Genomic DNA, 26,219 nt, shown 5'->3' on the forward strand with positions numbered 1-26,219 from the left:
GTTTGATACGGGGTGCGCACGTGACAGGTAGGAATTTCCCCACGTTCACGTCATGTCGAAAACTCGGTAACTACGAGTCAAATTAACATAAGTTCTTTGTATAGGCCGTATAACTAGCTATTGGTTGATTCTGATACCTCCCAAGTGGGGAAACTCGGAATCTAAGTCTTTCGCTTAGCAAACAAGGGAGCAGATTTCCGGTCACCGGACTTTTATCAATTCGATTTGCTAACCTCCTGCGTCATCTCTCGACTCTTTTGAAAAAAGGTCGAAGTTAATCGAGGAGAGCGAACGTGGTTGGAAATGCACTTGCTTGAAACGATATGGTCCTTCTCCATCACTCGCGCTTCATTCGGCAAATTACACTGCTCAAAAAAATAAAGGCAACACTTAAACAACACAATGTAACTCCAAGTCAATCACACTTCTGTGAAATCAAACTGTCCACTTAGGAAGCAACACTGATTGACAATAAATTTCACATGCTGTTGTGCAAATGGAATAGACAAMAGGTGGAAATTATAGGCAATTAGCAAGACACCCCCAATAAAGGAGTGGTTCTGCAGGTGGTGACCACAGACCACTTCTCAGTTCCTATGCTTCCTGGCTGATGTTTTGGTCACTTTTGAATGCTGGCGGTGCTTTCACTCTAGTGGTAGCATGAKACGGAGTCTACAACCCACACAAGTGGATCAGGTAGTGCAGCTCATCCAGTATGGCACACCAATGCGAGCTGTGGCAAGAAGGTTTGCTGTGTCTGTCAGCGTAGTGTCCAGAGCATGGAGGCTCTACCAGGAGACAGGCCAGTACATCAGGAGATGTGGAGGAGGCCGTAGGAGGGCAACAACCCAGCAGCAGAAGTCTTGTAGAATCCATGGAGGCAAAGGAGGGGTCTGACCTGGCACTAGATGGGTGTACCTAATAAACTGTCCTTGAGTGTATATTTGTGTTTGTGAATTAATTTACTTCTGCCAGATGCCTTTTATGATGTTTTTGCGCTTAAAGACCATTGCATTACGTTTTTCCCCATTGAAGACCAAACACAACGTCAAAATTCAAAAGCTACAGGATTGAGGGGCAGTCACTTCCTGGTAACTTTCACCTTATGTAGCCCCGCCCACTTAACCCAGTTTCAGGGGTGTGTCGCTTCTGCATTCACTTCATGTCGGAGTGATCGGAGGAACGACTTGAAGCGTTCGGAGCAAGGAAGGAACTCAAGAACCATTCTCACCATTGACATCCAAAATGGCAGTCAAGTTTGTTGCCATTTCAGTGTTGCGTGACATCAGAGTACAGCATGTGGGAAACATCAGATCTAGACATCATACCTGAGTTTCCTAGTCGTAATTACGAGTTGAAGGGACGTTCACATTTATTTTTTCCAGTGGGAAGGACGTAATTACGAGTTCCCGACATGATGTGAATGAGGCATCAGTTCGTTTCATCTTTTGCTACGATGCGTGACGGTTTGTACTAAACACGTTTCCCCTAAACGGTGTGCACCGTTCTTCAACAGCATTTACGCTTGCTCCTGTTTGGTAGGTGTGGCCTGATCAATATAGGTTTGACTGTCTGAAATAGGAAAACCAGTGCAACACCACCATATGGTAACTGTCCGGACAAACTACATTTGCCTCAATGGCCATACCTCTGACTCCGCTGATGTCACTCAGGGTGACATGTTTCAAAATAACATGTTTAAAACATTTCTAAAAAATTTAAAACAGAAAAGTGATGCGTGCATGTGTATTCACCCCCTTTGCTATGAAGCCCCTAAATAAGATCTGGTGCAACCAATTACCTTCAGAAGTCACGTAATTTGTTAAATAAAGTCCACCTGTCTGCACTCTAAGTGTCAAATGATCTGTCACATGATCTCAGTGTATATATACGCACGTTCTGAAAGGACCCAGAGTCTGCAACACCACTAAGCAAGGGGCACCACCAAGCAAGCGACACCATGAAGACCAAGGAGCTCTCCAAACAGGTCAGGGTCAAAGTTGTAGAGGAGAACAGATCAGGGTTGGGTTATGAGAAAATATCCGAAACTTTCAGCATCCCACGGAGCACCATTAAATCCATTATTAAAAAATGGAAAGAATATGGCACCACAACAAACCTGCCAAGAGAGGGCTGCCCACCAAAACTCACAGACCAGGCAAGGAGGGCATTCATCAGAGGCAACAAAGAGACCAAAGATAACCCCGAAGGAGCTGCAAAGCTCCACAGCGGAGATTGGAGTATCTGTCCATAGGACCACTTTAAGCCGTACACTCCACAGAGCTGGGCTTTATGGAAGAGTGGCCAGAAAAAAGCCATTGCTTAAAGAAAAAAATAAGCAAACACGTTTGTGTTGCCGAAAGCCATGTGGGAGACTCCCCAAACATATGGAGAATGTACTCTGGTCAGATGAGACTAAAATGTAGCTTTTTGGCATCAAGGAAAATGTTGTCTGGTGCAAATCCAATACCTCTCATCACCCCGAGAACACCATCCCCACAACAAAACATGGTGGTGGCAGCATCATGATGTGGGGATGTTTTTCATCGGCAGCGACTGGAAAACGGGTCAGAATTGATGGAATGATGGATGGCGCTAAATACAGGGAAATTCTTGAGGCAAACCTGTTTCAGTCTTCCAGAGATTTCAATCCAATTGAGAATCTGTGGTATGACATAAAGATTGCTGTACACCAGCGGAATCCATCCTACTTGAAGAGCTGGAGCAGTTTTGCCTTGAATAATGGGCAAAAATCCCAATGGCTAGATGTACCAAGCTTATAGAGACATACCCCAAGAGACTTGCAGCTGTAATTGCTGCAAAAGGTGGCTCTACAAAGTATTGACTTTGGGGGGGTGAATAGTTATGCACATTCAAGTTTTCAGTTTTTCTGTCTTATTTCTTGTTTGTTTCACAATAAAAAATATTTTGCATCTTCAAAGTGGTTGGCATGTTGTGTAAATCAAATGATACAAACCCCCCAAAAATCTATTTTAATTCCAGGTTGTAAGGCAACAAAATAGGAAAAATGCCAAGGGGGTGAATACTTTCGCAAGAAACTGTAACTAAAATGCAATGTACAGTAGTAGAAAAATTTGAATGAGCTGTTGAATACAGAATTTAAATACCCAGTACAAACCCCATTGCAAAATGAATAGAATTGCAGGAAATTAGCTTCTGGACTAGAGTCTGAAATACTAATGCAGTATATATGTATGTGAATGGTGTGTACAGACAATATGGACAGTATGTGAATAGAAAAGGTATGTATAGCAGTAGTTACATAGGATGAGCCATGACTAGAATCGTCATGCCAAAGGTGCTTCAACAAAATACTGAGGAAAAGGTCTGAATACTTATGTAAATAAGGTATTTCTGTTTTTTATTTTTGATGCATTGGCAAAAATGTCTAAACCTGTTTTTGCTTTGTCATTATGGGGTATTGTGTGTAGATTGATGAGGGAAAGAAATATTTAATACATTTTAGAATAAGGCTGTAACGTAACAAAATGTAGAAAAAGTCAAGGAGTCTGAATACTTTCTGAATGTACTGTATAAATAGGGTAAAACAGTGTGTAAACATTATTAAATTTACCAGTGTTCAATTACTCTATGTTCATATGGCAGCAGTCTCTAAGGTGCAGGGTAGAGTACCAGGTGGTAGCCAGCGAGTGACAGTGTCTAATGTTCAGGGAAGGGTACTGGCTGAAGGCCGGCTAGTGGTGACTGTTGGCCTGGAAATAGAAGCTGTTCATCAATCTGTCAGTCCCAGCTTTGATGCATCTGTACTGTCTCTGCCTTCTAGATGGTAACGTGGGTGAACAGGCTGTGGCTCGGGTGGCTAAGGTCCTTGATGAAGCTTTTGACCCTCTCCACTGCAGCCCAATTGAGGTAGATGGGGGTGGCATGACATGCCCTGGGGGGAGGATCACAGCCTCTCTCTTTCTCTTTCTCCACAGTTTATGACAGTCGTAAATACTCTGCTTCTGGGTCTGTAGTATTGAGATAGCAATGTGTGACTGTGGGACCCAGAGAGAGACTTGGTCAAACTTCTAATCCCCAAAATGGGATAATTAAACAATATTTCTACTTTTGAGAATGTGGGAATAGTCCGGGGACGCTTAAGGGACAGTCATGACGAGTGTGTTTCATTTGGTGATCTCATGAAGGACAGGAAACACACATGACTATCTCTGAAAGTGTACATTTACCAGCTGTCAGGTTTACATCTAAATATTATGAAACGTATGGGATTAAACATGGAACTACTTGTGAAAGATGTAATGTGATGTTAACCTTCTAAATGAGAGTATGAATTTTCATATAAAGATTAACTAGTCAGTGGCCACACCCCTGTGAGCCCAGACATCACATGAGGCATCATAGAACCGCCCCTTTTTCCACAGAGTATAAAACCCACTTCATACAAAATGTACAGGAAGTCAGAGAACGCAGAGACAGAGTTCCCACTTTGGAATGGCTACAATTCTATAGATCATTGGACCATACAGCTGTAGTTTTGGCTACACAGCTGGAAATGGTTCAACTCAGACTATCGATCACTACAGAATAAGAGCAAATCAAAGACATACAATTACTAGTCTGCGGCGAGAAAATACATAAGTCTAGAACGAGAAAACCGACAACCGCCGAAGCATCTATTCAATGAGAACATTTCCGAATGGTACTCTGAAGTAACCATTCTAACCACCTACAACCACAAAGGACATTGTGACTTCTGGGGAAGATAACCAGTGACTCTCAGATGAACTGACTCTCCAGCAGATGGACAGACATACGGGCGTAAATATATGCATTGCAATTATTCCCGAATGAGCGACGGTTCATGTGCGAAGGATTAGCATTTCAGTGAATATAATTATCCTCTGTGTGTAGTGAATCCATTTTGTCTTTCCCGCTCTTTCTCAGTCCCCACCCCTTTCCTTTGTCTACCAAGCCATCATATCGGCATCGTCCGCTAGGGACTTTTTCTTTGTATCATGTAGTAACCCAAATATCTACTGTTTGTTATGTAAATATGTGTGATTATTTAGTTAGTTAGTAAATAAATAATTAAGCCAATTTGTATATCGCTGATTCATGATTTAGGCTAGGGTTCATGCAGATATCCAAGAGTTTGTGACTTTCTGTAATGAGAACTGATGAGGTAATAATAATAACTCATTAATAGAAGACTAATTGATCAGATATTAAAATATCTGAAGAGTTAGATTCGGAATATTATAACTCTGTAAATCTCCACATTTTCAGTGGTGCCCCGACTTCCCAGTTAATTCATGTTTACATGATTAGTTTAATCACATAATAATTCAACCTAGAGAACTGATTTTATATAAATAAGTCTTCACATTTAATGATAGTCCAGACACGACAGGGGCGTGCTCTCTCTATTGTCTTCTTTTGTCCACAATCAGCTCCTTCCTTTTGTTGACGTTGAGGGAGAGGTTATTTTCCTGGCACCACTCCACCAGGGCTCTCACCTTCTTCCTGTAGACTGTCTCGTCGTTGTTGGTAATCAGGCCTACCACTGTTGTGTCGTCAGCAAACTTCATGACTGAGTTGAAGCCATACGTGACCACGCAGTCATGGGTGAACAGGGAGTACCGGAGGGGGCTGAGCACGCACCCCTGTGGGGCCCCGTGTTGAGGATCAGCGTGGCGGAGGTGTTGTTGCCTACCTTCACCACCTGGGGTTGGCTCATCAGGAAGTCTAGGACCCAGTTGCAAATGGAGGATTTTAGTCCCAGGGCCCTGAGCTTAGTGATGAGTTTGAAGGGCACTATGGTGTTGTAGGCTGAGCTGTAGTAGATTAACAGCATTCTTACATAGGTATTCCTCTTGTCAAGGTGGAATAGGGCAGTGTGCAGTGCAATGGTGATTGTGTCATCGTGGATCTGTTGGGGTGCTACGCAAATTGTAGTGGGTCTAGGGTGTTGGGTAAGTTGTAGGTGAAATGAGCCTTAACTATCCTCTCAAAGCACTTAATGATGACAGAAGTGAGTGCTACACAGTGATAGTCATTTAATTCAGTGTCCGCTTTCTTGGGTACATGAACAATGGTGGACATTTTGAAGTAAGTGGGGACAATGGATTGGGATAGGGAGAGATTGAATTTGTTTGTAAACACTCCAGCCAGCTGGTCTGCACATGCTCTGAGGACGCGGCTTGGGATGCCATCTGGGCCGGCAGCCTTGTGAGGTTTAACACACTTAAATGTCTTACTCACGTCGGCCTCGAAGATCAGGAGCACGCAGTTCTCATGAGTGCTGGGGGCCCACTTCGATGGCTCTGTGTTGTTTTCCTCAAAGCGGACAAAGAATGTGTTTAGCCTGTCCGGGAGCGAGGTGTCTGCGTCCGCGACGTGGCTGGCTTTCCCTTTATAATCTGTGATTGTCTGGAGCCCCTGCCACATGCGTCTCATGTCTGAGCCGTTGAATTGTGACTCCACTTGGTCCCTGTACTATCGTTTTGCTTCTTTGATTGCCTTACGGAGGTCATAGCTGGTCTTTTTGTACACGTCCATGTTCCCATTCACCTTGCCATGGTTAAATGTGGTGGTTCGCGCTTTCAGTTTAGCTGATTTGCAAAGGGAGGGCGGGGGAGGGAGGGCCATGTAGTCTGTCCTGGAAGGTATTTTTTCAAGCGTGTTCTCTCTGCGTGTAGCACAGGAGATGTGTTGATAGAATTTCAGGAGCGTTTCAGAAGATATTTTAAAATGATATTCCCCAGCTACAATAAATGCTGCGTCAGGATATGCGGTTTCCATCCTCTGATGTGACCCAATAAAAACAATTGTTCACAAAAATATAAACACATCTGAGACACACACATGCCTTCAGTGCACACAATCTGCAGCTTGATGCATCCCAGAATTTCTGATCTCTTGTTCTATCAGTTAATGGTGACGTGCATAGCTTCCCTAGCGCTTGCTGCCCTTTAATGGGTGTACACAACCTCTACAATAAATTCACTAGCAACAATAACAATTGTTATTTAGTACAAATAAGAGTGATTATCAATTTCTGGTGGCACTAAGACCTTTTTGTCATGTCAGAATATGAAGAATCATCCAGACATACTCTAAAGGGGATTTGGGTTAGGGCATAGCTCAATGGTAAGAAGTACATGTAGTAGGTGGTGACCTATGCATGTACTGTACAGTGCATTCAGAAAGTATTCACACCCCTTGACTATTTCCACATTTTGTTGTTACAGCCTGAATTTAAAATGTATTAACTATATTTGTTTTCTCACCCATCTACACAAAATACTACATAATGGCAAAGTGAAAACATGTTTTTAGAAAGTTTGCTAATTTATTGAAAATGAAATACAGAAATATCTAATTTACCTATGTATTCACACCCATGAGTCAGTACCGAGAAGCACCTTTGGCAGCAATTACAGCTGTGAGTCTCAGGGTAAGTCTCTAAGAGCTTTCCACACCTGGATTGTGCAACATTTGCCCATTATTCTTTTCAAAATTCTTCAAGCTCTGTCAAATTGGTTGTTGATCATTGGTAGACAACAATTTTCAGGTCTGTCCATAGATTTTAAAGTAGATTTAAGGCAAAATTGTAACTCGGCCACTCAGGAACATTCACTTTCTTCTTGGTAAGCAACTCCAGTGTAGATTTGGCCTTGTGTTTTAGGTTATTGTCCTGCTGAAAGGTGAATTCATCTCCCAGTGTCTGGTGGAAAGCAGGCCGAACCAGATTTTCCTCCAGGATTTTACCTGTGCTTAGCTCCATTCCATTTATTTTTTATCCTCCCCAGTCCTTACCGATGACAAGCATACCCATAACATGATGCAGCCACCACTATGCTTGAAAATATGGAGAGTGTGACTCAGTAATGTGTTGTATTGGATTTGCCCCAAACATAACACTTTGTATTCAGGACAAAAAGGTAATTGCTTGGGCACGTTTTTTTCAGTATTACTTTAGTGCCTTGTTGCAAACAGGGTGCATGTTTTGGAATATTTGTATTCTGTACATACTTCATTCTTTTCACTTTGTCAATAAGGTTAGTATTGTGGAGTAATTACAATGTTTTTGATCCATCCTCAGTTTTCTCCTATCACAGCCATTACACTCTGTAACTGTTTTAAACTCACCATTGGCCTCATGGTGAAATCCCTGTGTCACGACTTCTGCCGAAGTCGAAGCCTCTCCTTGTTCGGGGGGTGCTCGCCGTTCGACGTCACCGGTCTTCTAGCCATCATTGATCCATTTTTCATTTTCCATTGGTTTTGTCTTGTCTTCCTACACACCTGGTTTCAATCCCATTCATTACCTGTTGTGTATTTAACCCTCTGTTTCCCCTCATGTCTTTGTCAGAGATTTTTTGTTATTCAGATTTCGTGTTGTTTGTATTGGTGCGCGATGGGTCCTCGTACCCACTTTGTTTTATTTTTATTCATAATTTTGGAGTTATGTTTTGTTTACAGTTATTAAACAACTCCATTTCATTAAGTTTGATTCTCCTGCGCCTGACTTCCCTGCCACCTATACACACACGACTCTGACACCCTGAGCAGTTTCCTTCCTCTCCGACAACTGAGTTAGGAAGGACGCCTGTATCTTTGTAGTGACTGGGTGTATTGATACACCATCCAAAGTGTAATTTATAACTTCACCATGCTCAAATGATATATCTACCAACAGATGCCCTTCTTTGTGATGCATTGGAAAAACTCCCTGGTAGTTATGGTTAAATCTGTGTTTGAAATTCACTGCTCGACTGAGGGACCTTACAGATAACTGTATGTGTGGGGTACAGAGATGAGGTAGTCATTTAAAAATCATGTTAAACATTATTATTGCACACAGAGTGAGTCCATGCAACTTATGAGACTTGTTAAGACATTTTTTATTTAGGCTCGCCATGACAATATCATTCCACTTTGACATTATGGGGTATTGTGTGTAGGCCAGTGACAAGTAAAAACTAAATGTAATCAATCCATTTTAAATTCAGGCTCTAACACAACAACATTTGGAAAACATGAATACATTACAACAAGCTCATGCATGCATGTAGATCTTGAAGGAAAGCATTTGATTAGAATAAATCAGCAAAATCAAACAAGCTGATATTTGAAGCTGATTGGTCACACTTCAATCAGGATGTTTACACGATTTCATAATCACTCATGATGATTTTTCTTTTTTGCTTAGCTTAGTTCATAATCTATTTTATCTGTAAATTGGAGCTGTCTAGTGCTGAAATATATTGTCTTCTAGATGTCAAAAGTCTATATGCAAATATATGCAAAAATGATTCATTCTTTGAATTGAATTTCTGTTCAACAAGAAATTCAGTAATATTTAAAGTAGCACCTCTTGTTGTTCAAGCACAGATACACCTGGGGGCAGCATCCGATTATTTGATACGACAAGCAACAGCAAGCAAGAAACTGAGGTCAATAATGCTTCCTTCAACAACCACAACATTACATTGTCATATTTGTCAATATAAAATGAGGTATAGGATTTACCTAATATAATAGTAGCAGATGGGTTACTAAACCATGGTTCATTGATATTGATGGTTCATTGATAATGTAATCCTCTTCAAAAGCCCTATATTTCTGCATGAAAAAGTATGAAAACGAGTTGAAAGACCCCGCATTCTTTAGGACCATGGGGTAAACTGTCCCATTTTGCTTGGAACCTTCATCCAACACTAGACTGATAGCCTAGGTAAGGTCTGAAAGGTTGCTATTCGACACTTTCACATACAAAGCACAGTGCAGCTGCCTTCGCTTCACAAGTAAGATGCTCTTGTGGTATGTCTGTAGCTTGTGTTGCTTGTATGCTGCTGCATCTTTTCCCCGCTGGATTCATCCAGTCTGAGCAGAAGCCAACTGCAACACCCCCATTGCAGGCACACAAAAGAAAAGTGTAATTGACTGATGTTTTTTGCTCTGCTTTTTGGAGGGTGGAAATCGGACTGTTGAGGCTTCGGTTTAACACTTTTGGCCAGATTAGGCGGAGACTCGGAGTTCTGGCTAGATGTATATGGGTTAGCTTGTAGAGAATTACCAGAGAAAGGGAACGAGCCCTGACGGATTGATAAACCCTCTGTCCACTTATGTTTCCCACGGGATCCAGCCTATTCGCCGCAGAACGCCCTTTCACCTTGGAAGGTAAGTGTGTGTGAATGCCTTGCCAGTCAGATCACGAACATGTAGGTTACAGCAATGAATGATTGCACCAAGATGACACTACAAAGATGACACCAGCGCATAACCAAATAACACTGTCTTCGTAAATTATTCACAATTCAAATATAAGTATAACCTACATTTGTCCATTTTATTCACGGCATTGGGTTTTAAAGAATTGAGGAGACTGCGAAGAACACAAGCAAGCCTATAAATGTTAGTTAGCCACTGGGAAAATAAGTAATTTAAACGTCTAGTTTTGATTTACATTAGGTTGAGATGTAAACTAATGTGAATTCAGCGTGAATTCAACAAACATTTCACTATGTCACTGGATTTAGGTTAAAGGTTGGGTGAAAAAAAGACGACATTCCCTTATGTTGATTACTTTTTGCAAATCCAATCAGTTTTCCACGTTGATTCAACGTCATCAGATGTATTTTTGTTGTTGTTGAAATTACGTGGAAACAACGTTGATGCAACCAGTTTTTGCCCAGTTGGTATTTTCATTGATTCGTTTTTTTGGGGCGATGCAGATACATTTACCAAAAGGGTAGGCTACTAGCTTTTTTGAATACATATGCTTCACGTGCCACAATAACATCAACGATATTGCCGCATTTCCGCGTGGGCTGTATATCATATAAGACTGATTTTGTTTCAAGACGAGTGATGGATGTCTGGGCCCTGACGACCGTCCCGTACTCATTACAAACAAGGTAAACAACGGACCTTGAAGGACAGCACCATGGATAGCTCCTCCATTCACCGGAGGAGACTTCGTGCAGCTATTTTGTTCCGGTGCTGACCATGTTTTAGCCTACTTCTCCATTCACCATGTGTCATGTCCAACACTTGGATTAGTTTATACTCTAATTCATTCAAATGGACTAGGTTATTTTACTGAACCAGCATTGCATGCACGATGTATACTATGAAAATTCAAGGAAATTGGCCAACCCTTAGCCCGGCTATGTTGCCCGCTGCACATAACCCACAAACGGAGATACTGTATATTGCTTTCATGGAAAGTTAAGTTGTCGACTGGTAGGCTACCCTAACACTCATTATTTGAAAACGTAAACATTATCTGGCCTGATTGATAGCTTCCAAACATATACTTTTCTGTATAAAAAAAAAAAATGTCAATAGAGGTCATTGGAATGTATGAAAACATGATCTTCACTGTTTCCATTGTATTTTAGTGTTGCAAGGGGGGACCAATTGTCACTTCATTTCACATTCTCAATTCATTGACGTCTTGTCAACAGGGAGATATAGTCCCTTTCAAAGTGGCCCATCTAGTATCTTTTCAGGAGAATGACTGTCCCATTATTGTCTGTATTGCAAGGCAAGTTATGTACTCCAATGGTTTCAGAGGCTCAGTGCTGAGTTAAGCTTTTTAAAGCTTGGTCCTGTGAGGGCCAATTATGGTCATATGCTCAGAGATAGCACTGTGTTGTGACTGCCACTGAGCCAAAACGTGACCAGCTAGATATTCTCATAATGTAAATAGAGATTGCAATGTTGAACAGTTGAAGGACTATCCCTCCAATAGGCTTTAGCTTTGACATTAGCTTTGAGCATTGAAGGTGATAGAAAGGGAACAGTGGCAGTCCATTTTAATTCCACTGGAGCCTTTAATTAGCTAATTAAAGCAAGAACATGCTTTAAAGCTGTTGGTTAACTTTCCCTGAGGCCATGAATGCAAAGCAGGTCATTGAACTCTTCAGCAAAAGACGAAAAGCAAACAAATAAAGGATTGCAATTAAGCCAAGGGAGTCCCAATACCTCCCACATTCAGTGAGGCGTTTAATTGGTCACAGGGTTCTGCACGGGAATCTGTTCTCACAGTCTGTGGCAATACACTCAAAAACTGACCAGGATGTCATGTCCATTAGAGCCTCCCCTGCAGTGGCCCGTTTCTCATCCTGCACACAGAGTTTACTGCTGAACCTAGCAAAAATTGCCTTTTCATTCCAGGCCTTGGCACGGTAGAGCATGCCGATAGATTATCAATGGCTCTGACATGAAACGTTACTGCATATGCAGGGACTACATTTGCATGGTTGAGAACCAAAACCTTGCAGGCTGAGAGAGGGATCGAGGGTGAGGCGTGTGTGCTGTGCATGTGTGTGTTTTTGTGTGTGTATGTGCATGCGGGCATGTGTGTGTTTGCCAACAAAATGCATTTGTTGGTACATACCCCACCAGATAAAAGGCAAAGTGATGTAGGTTGGGAGTTAGAAGTGCCTTAGGCAGCAACGAACACCTTGGGATTTAATGCTTGGCAGGGTTTATGTTTTGTAACTAGCAGCTGTGCCATTAAATCTTCACAGAGATGGTGGATGTTAATTGACAAAACACTCCTCTTCACTTTTTCTTAAACCCTCTACCTGGCCATGTTTCTGACTGAGCTGGATCCACCAAAATAAATCAACACAATTAAAAATACATTTACATGCGCAAGACTACATGAAAATAGGCAGAAAGCCCAACACTGATTTAAAAAATAGTTTTTCCTCATTTGAAATACCAATTCAGTAACCTAAATAGAGGAAGTATGAAAGGTTTAAAGCGTTGTCTGGGTTTATACTGCTTTTGATGAAAACAAACAAGGCAAATTGAATACAAAATACCTTTTTATCTGCTAAACCATTTTAATATGACCTCCCACAGGAGAGTGCAGCCTACCATCCCATGCCTTCCCCAACCCAAGGCCCCTATGAGAGAGGCCTTTAAAGAGGAGGGGATTTGATCAAACAATCCAGCTCTCTAAGTCAGGATGGAGAGTGGACCAGGACAGGGAGCGGGGTCGGGCTCCAGCCAGGCTGTGGAGGCTGAGCCCCCCACCCAGCGGACGACTTCTCCAATCGGGAGAGGAAGGAATGCAGGGCTGGCCTCCTGCAAGCACAACGGTCTGATCAACACCCGCAGCTTGATGGTAGAGACTAAGGAAGGGCTGGTGTCGGTGTACTCGGCCCCCCAGTACCAGGGTCACATGGTGGTCAACCTGTCCCCTCAGCAGGAGCAGAATGGTCAGGGGGTGGGCGGAGGAGGGGGACCCCCACAGCTGCTCAACCCCAGCGCTCTGCCCCAGGGCATGGACCCCCGCTTCAGGCCCAACCTGATCCTGTACTCTGAAAACATGCTGCGGGCCTGGGGGGATGGAGGAGTCGGGGATTGCTGTGAGACCACCTTCATAGAGGACTTGGCATCCGGCTCCTCTGCTGCCTCCAAGGATGGGCTGATGCTTGCCGATGGAAAGTTCCTGGAACTGTCTGTGGAGGATGCAAAGATCCAGACCCTGTCTTATGACATTGACGATGATGATGAGTTCCAAGAGCTGGAGGTAAGGCTCGGGGGCGCTGTCTTTTATCATAACACATTAGAATGTAAACATTTTAAGGGATGGCTATATGTATGAAACACATGAATGTATTTCTGTATGGTTAGAAGTTTTCTATATATGTTTCTATTATTGCATTTAGAGCCAAATACAAATGGACCAGATGGATTTCAAAAGTTTTTGTCTGAAGGACGAAGATCACTTGGGTCCTTGAAGCTGTTCACTGAGAGCAACGTTTTATGCTTGAGATCTGATAAATATCAGGCTTTTCAAAGGCTGCCTCAGCATGAAAGAGGCTCTGTTGAGAATTCAGAGAGGCTAGAATGGAGAGAGGGGAAAGAAGATGATATGGTGAAAGGAGACAGGGGAGGAGAKATGATAGAGGAGAGGGGAGAAGAAGAGAAATAGGAGGAAAGGGGAGAGGCAGTCTGAACCACTGGGTATCTGCTGCGTCTGACTGTCTCTGCCAACTGTTYTGATTCAGGTGTAGCACAGCCCAGGCATTACCCTGCTCAGGAGGCTTCTGGACAAACCAGGCAGGAGAAGACATGTACTGTATGTGGGCTCAGATGGCTATCTTGTGGATATATCATTTCCCTATTCCTGTGTTTATGTGACCTTCAAAGACTAGTTATTTATATACTAAATGTTTACAGGTCAACACTAAACTGTTGGTTTCTGGTATTGCCATGGTTTCTGGTGGTTGTCACTGGAGCAGTCAAGGTGAACACCCTTTTTATAGCGCATTCTTTATTTGAGTTAATAAGATCTTTATTACGGTATGTTGTAATACTTTAGAGAAAGCAAAAAAAAACTCCCCTTCTTCATTTGGCCCTTATTCAGTACAAAATTAGCTCTGTGCATTCTCAACGTGGGTTCTTTGAAATACACAGCAATGTAATAATATACAGTTGAAGTCGGAAGGTTACATACACTTAGGTTAGAGTCATTAAAACTCGTTTTTCAACCACTCCACAATTTCTTGTTAAACAAACTTTAGTTTTGGCATTTCACAGCCTACCTCCAAACTCAGTGCCTCTTTGCTTGASATCATGGGAAAATCAAAAGAAATCAGCCAAGACCYCAGAAAAAAAAATGTAGACCTCCACAAGTCTGGTTCATCCTTGGGAGCAATTTCCAAAAACCTGAAGGTACCACATTCATCTGTACAAACAATAGTACGCAAGTATAAACACCATGGGACCACGCAGCCGTCATACCGCTCAGGAAGGAGACGCGTTCTGTCTCCTAGAGATAAACGTACTTTGGTGCGAAAAGTGCAAATCAATCCCAGAACAACAGCAAAGGTACTTGTGAAGATGCTGGAAGAAAACAGGTACAAAAGTATCTATATCCACAGTAAAACGAGTCCTATATCGCCATAATCTGAGAGGCCGCGCAGCACGAAAGAAGTCACTGCTCCAAAACCGCCATAAAAAAGCCAGACTACGGTTTGCAACTGCACATGGGGACAAAGATGGTACTTTTTGGAGAAATGTCTTCTGGTCTGATGAAACAAAAATAGAACTGTTTGGCCATAATGACCATCATTATGTTTGGAGGAAAAAGGGGGAGGCTTGCAAGCCGAAGAACACCATCTCAACCGTGAAGCACGGGGGTGGCAGCATCCTGTTGTGGGGGTGCTTTGCTGCAGGAGGGACTGGTGCACTTCACAAAATAGATGGCATCAGGAGGAGAAAATTATGTGGATATATTGAAGCAACATCTCAAGACATCAGTCAGGAAGTTAAAGCTTGGTCGCAAATGGGTCTTCCAAATGGACAATGACCCCAAGCATACTTCCAAAGTTGTGTAAAAATGGCTTGAGGACAACAAAGTCAAGGTATTGGAGTGGCCATCACAAAGCCCTGGCCTCAATCCTATAGAACATTTGTGGGCAGACCTGAAAAAGTGTGTGCGAGCAAGGAGGCCTACAAACCTGACTCAGTTACAACAGCTCTGTCAGGAGGAATGGGCCAAAATGCACCCAACTTATTGTGGGAAGCTTGTGGAAGGCTACCCGAAAAGTTTCACCCAAGTTAAACAATTTAAAAGCAATGCCACCAAATACTAATTGAGTGTATGTAAACATCTGACCTCCTGGGAATGTGATGAAAGAAATAAAAGCTGAAATAAATCATTCTCTCTACTATTATTCTGACATTTCACGTTCTTAAAATAAAGTGGTGATCCTAACTGACCTAAGACAGGGAATATTTACTAGGATTAAATGTCAGGAATTGTGATAAACTGAGTTTAAATGTATTTGGCTAAGGTGTATGTAAACTTCTGACTTCAACTGTATGAGGTGCCCACAGAATAATTATTGTGGATTACTATCCTTAAAATGAATAACAAATACTGTACCGCATACGTAACATGATTCCCGTGGKTTTATGTTATTGGACTGCCCTTTACAATGTTCTTACAGTTCTTGTGAGGTAAAACATGTCTAAGCCTTCCAAATTTACATAGGCTGTCTAAGTTACTATCTAAGTCCCTTCAATTATCATATATCATTTACTGTGTACTCTGATATTTTCATAGAACATTGAAGTGTGTCTCAGAATCTAGTTAATGGAGCATTTGACTCCTCTATTATGCAGCCACATTTCTGACTCCATTACCGTCGGATTTAGGCACTGTGTCTGGAATGAGATTTGTGAATTACATTTTTTGGGCGTCTTGCTCCGAATCCATCTGAAGTTAATTAGCTAGAGTTCTGAAGAGGTGCAATGATTTCTTGTCGTGTCCTGCTAATCCACCCTCCAGGACAAGAATGTCCTCATAATTAGGGCCATGCTTTTTTTGGCTTTTTTTGGGCACTTTGCTTTCACCAGTATTTCCAGCATGAGTCAGTGAAACCAACCATGGAAGTATTTTGCATTTGGTTTGATTGACTCTCCCCTTTAACTGCCCCTAACTGACCCATTTTTAGCTACAACTTACTAGTCCGTTGGAAAGGATCAGCTTGAGCAAAGTGAGGTTTAGAATCACTGAACTACAAATAGTATTCCCTGACAAATAATAGGCTTTGTGCAATTAATGTCACAGAAGTACGCCGCCGCTGACTTAGGCGATTCCCCCACCAAACACACATGCACAACCAGACATTGATTGATTGATTGACTGGAGACAATTCAAATAACATTTCCCAGAACTTTCTACCTGCAGCAAACCTAGTGGATCATGCTGGAAATTAAGGTAAAAGCAACTTAAAAAAAAAAAAAGCCCATAAAGCATGTCCCTACTTACAGCCTGAATTCAAAATGTATTCAATCTTCACACGATACCCCATAATGAAAGAGTTGAAACATGTTTGTAGATTTTTTTTTCTTCAAATTTCTTCAAAATGAAATATTTAATTTACATAAGTATTCACACCCCTGAGTCAATACATTTTAGAATCACCTTTGGCAGCGATTACAACTGTGAGTCTTTCTGGGGAAGTCTCAAAGAACTTTGAACACCTGGATTGTACAATATTTGCATATTATTATTAAAAAAAATATTCAAGCACTGTCAAGTTGGTTATTGATCATCACTAGACAGCCATTTTCAAATCTTGCCATATATTTTAAAGACGACTTAAGTAAAATTTAACTAGGCCACTCAGGAACATTCAATGTCATCTTGGTAAGCAACTTCAGTGTATATTTGCCTTGTGTTTTAGGTTATTGTCATGCTGAAGGGTGAATTTGTCTTCCAATGTCTGTTGGAAAGCAAACTGAAAAAGGTTTTCCTCTAGGATTTTGCCTGTGCTTAGCTCTATTCCATTTCTTTTTATCCTAAAAAACTCCCTATTCCTTGCCGATGACAAGCATACCCATAACAATATGCAGTCACCACAATGCTTGAAAATATAAAGAGTGATGCTCAGTGAGGGATGTGTTGGGTTGGATTTCCCCCAAACATAACACTTTGTATTCAGGACATAAAGCTAATTTCTTTGCCACATTTTTTGCAGTTTTCCTTTAGTGCCTTATTGCAAACAGGATGCATGTTTTGGAATATTTTTTGCTCTGTACAGACTTCCTTCTTTTCACYCTGTTATTTAGGTTAATGTTGTTGATCCATCCTCAGTTTTCTCCTGCCACAGCCATTAAACTATTTTAAATTCACCATTGGCCTCCTGGTAAAATCTCTGAGCGGTTTCCTTCCTCTCTGGCAACTGAGTTAGGAAGGACGCCTGTATCTTTGTAGTAACTGGGTTTATTGATACACCATCCAAAGCATAATTAATAACTTCAGCATGCTCAAAAGGATACTCAATGTCGGATTTTTTACCCATCTACCAATAGCTGACCTTCTTTGCGAGGGATTAGAAAACCTCTCTAGTCTTTGTGGTTCAATCTGTGGTTCAACTTCACTGCTCGACTGAGGGACCTTAGAGATAATTGTATGTGTGGGGTACAGAGATGAGGTAGTCATTAAAAAATAATATTAAACATGATTATTATTATTAAATTCAGGCTGTAACACAAAAAAWTTGTAAAAGTCAAGGGGTGTGAATACTTTCTGAAGGCACTGTGTCGCAGAGAGCGAGAGAGAGAGCGAAGTGGTGGGTTGTTTTTTGCCCATTATTGTCCAGCTGGCATGGCTAGTCGTGCCCCYGTCTGGGTGAACATATGTACAGGGCCCTCCCGGTGCAAATCGACTGCTAGAGAGCCCAGCTGTGCAAGCTGTCAGTGTATTTACAAACCTGTGCTGAGGTGAGGAAAACAAGAGGTCATCTGTAGTCTATAAAGACAGAAAATCATTTCAACTAAACATTAGCAAGGCCACCCTATGCTGCGCTACAGTGCAGTCTTCTGTAGACCTCTCTCCTTTCTTGACATGCAGTGTTCACTCAAAGTATTAACTCTTTGTGCTTTCACAGAGCGAGTACTCGAGCGACTCGGAGAGTGAGGACAACTTCCTCATGATGCCACCGAGAGACCACTTGGGCCTGAGCGTCTTCTCCATGGTGTGCTGCTTCTGGCCCCTGGGGATCGCTGCCTTCTACCTGTCCCACGAGGTAAGGACTACTGTAMTGTCAATGACTCTACACTACGGCTTGGTCACCACAAGCATTTATAGTAAATATCAAGTCAGTCTTAGGAGAATGTGTATAACATCAGACAATAAATAACCGTTTATAAGTCAATAATTTATAGAATTACGTTTTGTTTATTAGGACCCTCATTAGCTACTGCACATGCTGCAGCTACTCTTCCTGGGGTCCACATAAAATGTAAAAATACATGACAAAGTACAGAACAGTTAGAGACAAGAACACAAGATGTGACATTAAATTCAAACAAGAGTTATATATTAGAAAGACACCAAGAGACAACAAAAATACTATTTCACATTATTCATATATACAGTGGCTTGCGAAAGTATTCACCCCCTTGGAATTTTTCCTATTTTGTTGCCTTACAACCTGGAATTAAAATKGATTTTTGGGGGGTTTGTATCATTTGAGTTACACCACATGCACCACACTTTGAAGATGCAAAATATTTTTTATTGTGAAACAAACAAGAAATAAGACAAAAAAACWGAACTTGATCGTAAGTATTCACCCTCCCAAAGTCAATACATTGTATTTTGCACCTTTTGCAGCAATTACAGCTGCAAGTMTTTTAGGGAATGTCTCTATAAGCTTGGCACATCTAGCCACTGGGATTTTTGCCCATTCTTCAAGGCAAAACTGCTCCAGCTCCTTCAAGTTGGATGGGTTCTGCTGGTGTACAGCAATCTTTAAGTCATACCACAGATTCTCAATTGGATTGAGGTCTGGGCTTTCCAAGGCATTTAAATGTTTCCCCTTAAACCACTCAAGTGTTGCTTTAGCAGTATGCTTAGGGTCAATGTCCCGCTCAAGAATTTCCCTGTATTTAGCGCCATCCATCATTCCTTCGATTTTGACCAGTTTCCCAGTCCCTGCCGATGAAAAACACCCCCACAGCATGATGCTGCCACCACCATGCTTCACTGTGGGGATGGTGTTCTCGGGGTGATGAGAGGTGTTGGGTTTGCGCCAGACATAGCGTTTTCCTTGATTGACAAAAAGCTACATTTGTGTCTCATCTGACCAGAGTACTTTCTTCCATATGTTGGGAAGTCTCCCACATGMCTTTTGGCGAACACCAAATGTGTTTGCTTATTTCTGTCTTTAAGCAATGGCTTTTTTCTGGCCACTCTTCCATAAAGCCCAGCWCTGTGGAGTGTACGGCTTAAAGCGGTCCGATGAACAGATACTCCAATCTCCGATGTGGAGCTTTGCAGCTCCTTCAGGGTTATCTTTGGTCTCTTTGTTGCCTCTCTGATTAATGCCCTCCTTGCCTGGTCTGTAAGTTGTGGTGAGCGGCCCTCTCTTGGCAGGTTTGTTGTGGTGCCATATTCTTTCCATTTTTTAATAATGGATTTTATGGTGCTCTGTGGGATGTTCAAAGTTTTGGATATGTTTTTAGAACCCAACCCTGATCTGTACTTCTCCACAACTTTGTCCCTGACCTGTTTGGAGAGCTCCTTGGTCTTCATGGTGTCGCTTGCTTGGTGGTGCCCCTTGCTTAGTGGTGTTGCAGACTCTGGGTCCTTTCAGAACAGGTGTATATATACTGAGATCATGTGACACTTCAATTAATGCCACCTGTGTGCAATCTAACTTATTATGTGACTTCTGAAGGTAATTGGTTGCACCAGATTTTAATTAGGGGCTTCATAGCAAAGGGGGTGAATACATATGCACGCAACACTTCTCCGTTTATTTATTTTTTTGAATGTTTTGAAACAAGTTATTTTTTTCATTTCACTTCACCAATTTGGACTATTTTGTGTATGTCCATTACATGAAATCCAAATTAAATTAAATTAAAATTACAGATTGTAATGCAACAAAATAGGAAAAACGCCAAGGGGGATGAATACTTTTGCAAGGCACTGTACATATTCATATACAGTACCGTTAAATTGGATATTTAGAAAGAGGTGAGGCGCTGGGATACAAGAAGATTTTGTATCTGTTTTTTAAAGCTGGACTTGCTTTTTGCCTGAGTAACCTATGGAGGCAGAGCATTCCACGATGACATGGCTCTATGCCAGTGGAGGCTCCTCAGAGGAGGAAAGGGAAGACCATCCTCAGTGAATTTCATAAAAATACAAATAGTGAAACATTAAAAAGTCACCAAATAATTGATTAAAACACACTGTTTTGCAATGAAGGTCTACGGTAGCCTCAACAGCAATCTGTAGGGTAGCACCATGGTGTAGCTGGAGAACAGCTAGTATCCGTCCTCCTCTGGGTACATTGATTTCAATACAAAACTCGTGGTTCTCACGCCCTTCCATAGACTTACATAGTAATTATGACAACTTCCAGAGGACGTCATTCAACCTATCAGAGCTCTTGCCGCATGAACTGACCACCCAATGTTGTCCACCCAGTCAAAGGATCAGAGAATGAATCTAGTACTRAAAGCATAAGTTACAGCTAGCTAGCACTGCAGAGCATAAAATGTGGTGAGTAAAGTTAGTTGACTCAAAGAGATAGAAAGACAATAGTTGAACAGTTTTGAATAAATACATTTCTTCAAAAATAAAGGAGAAGCAAGCAAGAGAGATWGAGAGAGCTATATTTCGTAGTATTTTTATTTTATTTGCTTAGCTAGTGAATGCAGCTAGCTATAGCCTACTAAAACACCCGGCTCAAACAGAGAGAGATACTACGTTAGCTAGCTGGCTATGACTATCCAACTCTGGAACTCTTCCTAGTCAAGGTAAGCTTTTGGTTTTATTAATTTATTGCCAACGGGGCCCACCGGTATAACTGTTTGCTGCTGATTGTACACTGTACTGCATGATTGTAGCAGGTTAACTAACACGTTAGTTCTAGAAGCTATGTTGACTATGACGTTAATATGGTGACAATGATGTAGGCTGTGTGTAGCAGTTMTAATATGAAGATTTGGCTTGGAAAGGTTTTTTCGCCTGGTCACAAACAGCTGACGTGTTGTGCACTGAAGTCCACAAGCGAAGGGAAAAGGTGAGAGGAGAAGAGGGTGTAGATGTGAGAAGGAATTATACAATGATCAAAGGGATCATGCTGTTTGTATGTGGCTGCTATGAAAGTGAACTGTGTTTGTGGATGAACAGGGGTGTATTCATTCCGCCGATTCTGTTGAAAAACTTGTATTAAACAGATTGAAACGGGGATAAACATACCGGAATTTAGTCAATAGAAACTCTCGTTTGCAACTGTTGGACAACCTCATGATGGGTATAGGAAAAATTAGAGTCATGTAGTAGCCTAAACCTATCAATGTTACATTGAGCTGGGTGAATGGAATATGATTAACAGTCATCTAATATGCTTTAATAGAAATAAGGCCATGCTCCTAAAACTCATTTATCGTCCTCTCTCATCTTAAACGGCCCTGGCCGGCACTGCTCTATACATAACTAAGCGACCCATTAAATCTGTTTTTGGTTTGGTACCGTGAAGAAACCCATAGTGGCATGTCTGGTGGGGTATGTACACTGAGTGTACAAAACATTAAGGACACCTGCTCTTTTTGTGACATAGCTTTCACCTGGATTCACCTGGTTAGTCTATGATACCTTATTGATGTTACTTATTAAATCCACTTCAATCAGTGTAGATGAAGGGCAGGAGGTTAAAAAATGTTAAGCCTTGAGACAATTGTGACATGGATTGTGTATGTGTGCCATTCAGAGGGTCAATGGGCAAGACAAAATATTTAAGTGCCTTTAAACAGGGTATGGTAGTAGGTGCCAGGCGCACCGGTTTGTGTCAAGAACTGCAACCCTGCTGGGTTTTTCATGCTCAACAGTTTCCGTGTGTATCAAGAATGGTCCACCACCCAAAGGACATCCAGCCAACTTGACACTACTGTGGGGGTGCAACTCAATATTAGGAAAGTGTCCTTAATGTTTTGTACACTCAGTGTATGTCTGTTTGAAGTGTATGCAAATAGATTATACAAGTGGTTAGGCATTTTCAACACACAAATATTTCTTAAAATCCCATATAAAAACAACATGAATTAACCTTGAGAGGAAGATAAGAGTGGACCTGATGAAGATGGTAGGTAGTTGTTTTCCCCGTGTGTGTAATGATCTCATATCTCTGTGAGCTGCTCGAAGCCTCTGGCAGAGGCCCGCTACCCACACTGCATCACTCTGGTCTGACTGCACATCACGACTCACACCTACATCTCTCTTATTCTCCAGCTTAAAAAAAAAAAAAAACTCTGCTCGGTTGGCATGGGCAACACAGCCCACACTAAAATCAATTCCCTAAAATCCAACTACAAAGCCTAGCAGACGCAGAATAAAAAATGTAGCAGGCTGGATTTAAAACGACATCGCCATGGTGGGAGGTTTTGAAAAGCTTTAGGGTATTATCAAAGATAAGCTATTCAAAGCAGCCATTGAAAGATCCTGAAAGGAGCAGGACAGGAAAACATTTTGAGCCTCAGTGATTTGAAAACACATGCACAAACTCATGTTAAGTAAATCTCTTCTGATCATCTTCCTTCTTTGAGTTGTCCTCAATTGATACTGACACTTTGGGTTTTAGGAAAATCAAAGGTGGTCTGCAAAACATAATGAAGGAAAATGCAGCCTTGATAAAGCAACCCACGTACACAAAATAGATGTCGAAATCTTCACTTCATCATTAAAAAAAATACTATAGACACAATTTCCTGTGTGTGCAGAATGGATAGGCACGGATATAAGTGTGTTTATTGGATCTAAAGAGTTAGAAGCCAGAACCTTCTAATTAAGAACATTGTTAGTATTTACATTTATGTAAATGTCACAATGTGATATTTGGATGGGTAACCATGCATAGATCGATAATCTTAAAGCAAGGAACTGCTGCAGTACGGCTCAATTTTCTGCTAAAGTCTGTATTTATGTGTACTCTAGATAAACCATGTTGTCTACCGCCCACACATACAGGGTTTCTGCCATAGCATATGTTCTCTTTCAACACCTCCCTCAGGAGTTTGTGTTTCAGATATCAGTCACCTTAACCCATTTGTTACCAAATTTTTGCCACTGTGCCACTATGCAAATCTAATGCCATTAGTAACCTTAAGGGGGACCTTCAATGCTGCAGACATGTTTTGGTACCCTTCCCCAGATCTGTGCCTAGACACAATCCTGTCTCGGAGCTCAACGGACTATTCCTTCGACCACATGGCTTGGTTCTTGCTCTGACATGCACTGTCAACTGTGGGACCTTATATAGACAAGTGTGTGCCTTTCCAAACCATGTCCAATCAGTTGAATTTACCACAGGTGGACTCCAATCAAGTTGTAGAAACATCTCAAGGATGATCAATGGAAACAGGATGCACCTGAGCTCAATTTCGAGTCTTATAGCAAAGGGTCTAAATACTTATATAAATAAGGTATTTCTGTTTTTGTGTTTTTATACATTTGCAAACATTTCTAAAAACCTGTTTTCGCTTTGTCATTATGGGGCATTGTGTGTAGATTGCTCAGGATTTATTAAGCAATTTTAGAATAAGGCTGTAACATAACAAAATGTGGAAAATGTCAAGGGGTCTGAATACTTTACGAAGGCAGTGTACATACCTCACATGCAACCCATAATAAAACAATGTAATTAATATTACCAAGTCTATTAAAACTGAATATCTGACTCTATAAAGCTGAAGGATAAATAGGAATATGCAACCAATTTTCTTAAAGAGACACAAGAATAATAACAAGAAAGGTCTGAGAATGGAATAAAAATATTCTATATCAAAGGCAGATATTTAATATCATTGTAAAATTAATGAAATCACATACAAGGCACAAAGCTTAGGTTACAAGGCAATACTGACATTAACAAAACAACGTATTGAACAGGCATTAACAAAACATTGAAAATGAAGGCACATACTGTATGTAAACTAGACCATTTTAACATTATTTTTGCAAAGAAAATATTAAAACATTTCAACAACGTATTTGTTTTTTAAGCTGTTAAATACAGCTTGGAGAAATTGTGACCATTTTGAGAAATCATATGAAACTTCTGKGAATCATACTAGACACCTTAATGCATAATATGATACATTTGTTTAGAGGTACAACTTTAACTTCTCTGGAGCTTGCAAAGTACAAAAGCTTTATGCTCTCACTTTTGTGACCCATGGGATTAAATAGGTGCACTTTAATCAAGATCAGGTTACTGCTTATTGTCTCTTTCTGTGAAAATGTGCCCTCAAAATCTTACGCTCAAAGCAAAGCAGACCAGAAAGCAGCTTCTGTGTCAATGGTAGGACGTCAGTAAGAGCTGTGTTTCGAGTGTTGTACTTTGGTTTCTGCATATTGAGAACAACTGTAAAGGCCGTAGCCATTTGAATTGGTTCCCTTTACCTTTTGTACTGCTCAACACTCCAATTAATTTCCTCCTTTCAGGAGGAACAAAGCAATCAATACACAGCTCTTTGGGGCGACAGGGTGTAGGAAAAAAGCTTTAACCACAACAAATCTAGATTTCATGGGTGAGATTGCAGGGGACCCCCCACCCCGTAAACCAATCTGTCAGAATGACTTTGATTTTAGCAATTCATTTTGGCACATTGTTAGCTGCAGTTATTGTACTGAATGAGATACAGGACATCATCATCATCATGATCGTTGTCAAAATGGTCATCTTGTCTTTCTTCCTCCTGTTCTTCATCATTATTGCATTGGTACCCCTGATAGTTTTTACGTCTTACGTGGTAATGATGCCATTTTCTGAGAGCAGTTAAGTGTTACAACTATATGTTATTATATCGATCAACAGCTCCCAGCATCCTTACTCCTTACTCTTATGTTACTGTCTCAAACTCAAAGGACATGCATGGATTGGCTTTTATCGAAGCGGAAACACCCAGACTGAATCTAAGGTCATTACGCCGAAACATAAGCCTGTTTGTATGTCCCTTCAATCTATACTCCAATCAATACAGACACAGAGTGACCATTTTTCTTTATGTTTTTGCGGGATTTTCGAGTCCCTCAGTCAAGCTCCTGATTCCCTTTTTTTTCTCGATCAAGCTGGGCGGAAGCGTGTTTTGGTACGCTTTCTTTCCACTTTCATTATTATGACACCAACAGTGAAACAGTTGATRATGACTATGTTCCTCTGACTCATCTGGCAGAGTGGAAGAGCTCTGGTCATCATGCATATTGCAACCACCACCACACTACTTCCCATCTGTTCTAAGGCTTAAGAGGAACTATCAGAGAGGGTAGATTGTGAAATACATATTCAAGCAAGRGTTGGTCTCTTCTATAGATGTGCACCAATCCAAGAGCAACCTGGTGGAGAACAAGGGCCAATCTGTCCATTTATCTCTGTAGTTAATATGACCGGCTGAGAGCATTTTTTTATTGTAATTGCCACCTTCTACTGCCTGAAGTGCCTGCCTGGTTGCCAAAATTGTTTGTGCATTAGCACACTCTCCCGACTTTTTTTTTGTCAAACCAATCTAAAGCACAAACAACTCTGCGACCAGGCTAACTAAAAGCCATTACACAGAGCATAAATCAGATCTGCACGCTCCATTGATCCACGGAGAAATACTGCTGTGTAAATGGACATGCATAACTCTTTGAATATTTAAAGTGCTTTGCTTTGAGGSTATTTCCCTGGTTTGAATAA

At 41.3% G+C, this 26,219-nt stretch overlaps 1 protein-coding gene across 1 annotated transcript in view; it reads left to right on the forward strand.

Moving 5' to 3' along the window:
• The first annotated feature begins 9,724 nt into the window (after positions 1-9,724).
• The window catches only part of LOC111977433 (synapse differentiation-inducing gene protein 1), a 32,549-nt gene continuing 16,054 nt past the window's right edge, over positions 9,725-26,219 (forward strand). Inside the window, exons 1-3 of the mRNA XM_024006849.1 lie at positions 9,725-10,170; positions 12,868-13,540; positions 18,417-18,554. Of these exons, the coding sequence (XP_023862617.1) occupies positions 12,974-13,540; positions 18,417-18,554 (705 nt within the window). The 5' untranslated portion in view covers positions 9,725-10,170; positions 12,868-12,973. The remainder of the gene's footprint in view (positions 10,171-12,867; positions 13,541-18,416; positions 18,555-26,219) is intronic.

Source organism: Salvelinus sp. IW2-2015, linkage group LG18, assembly GCF_002910315.2.
Source record: "Salvelinus sp. IW2-2015 linkage group LG18, ASM291031v2, whole genome shotgun sequence".
Lineage (NCBI taxonomy): Eukaryota > Metazoa > Chordata > Actinopteri > Salmoniformes > Salmonidae > Salvelinus > Salvelinus sp. IW2-2015.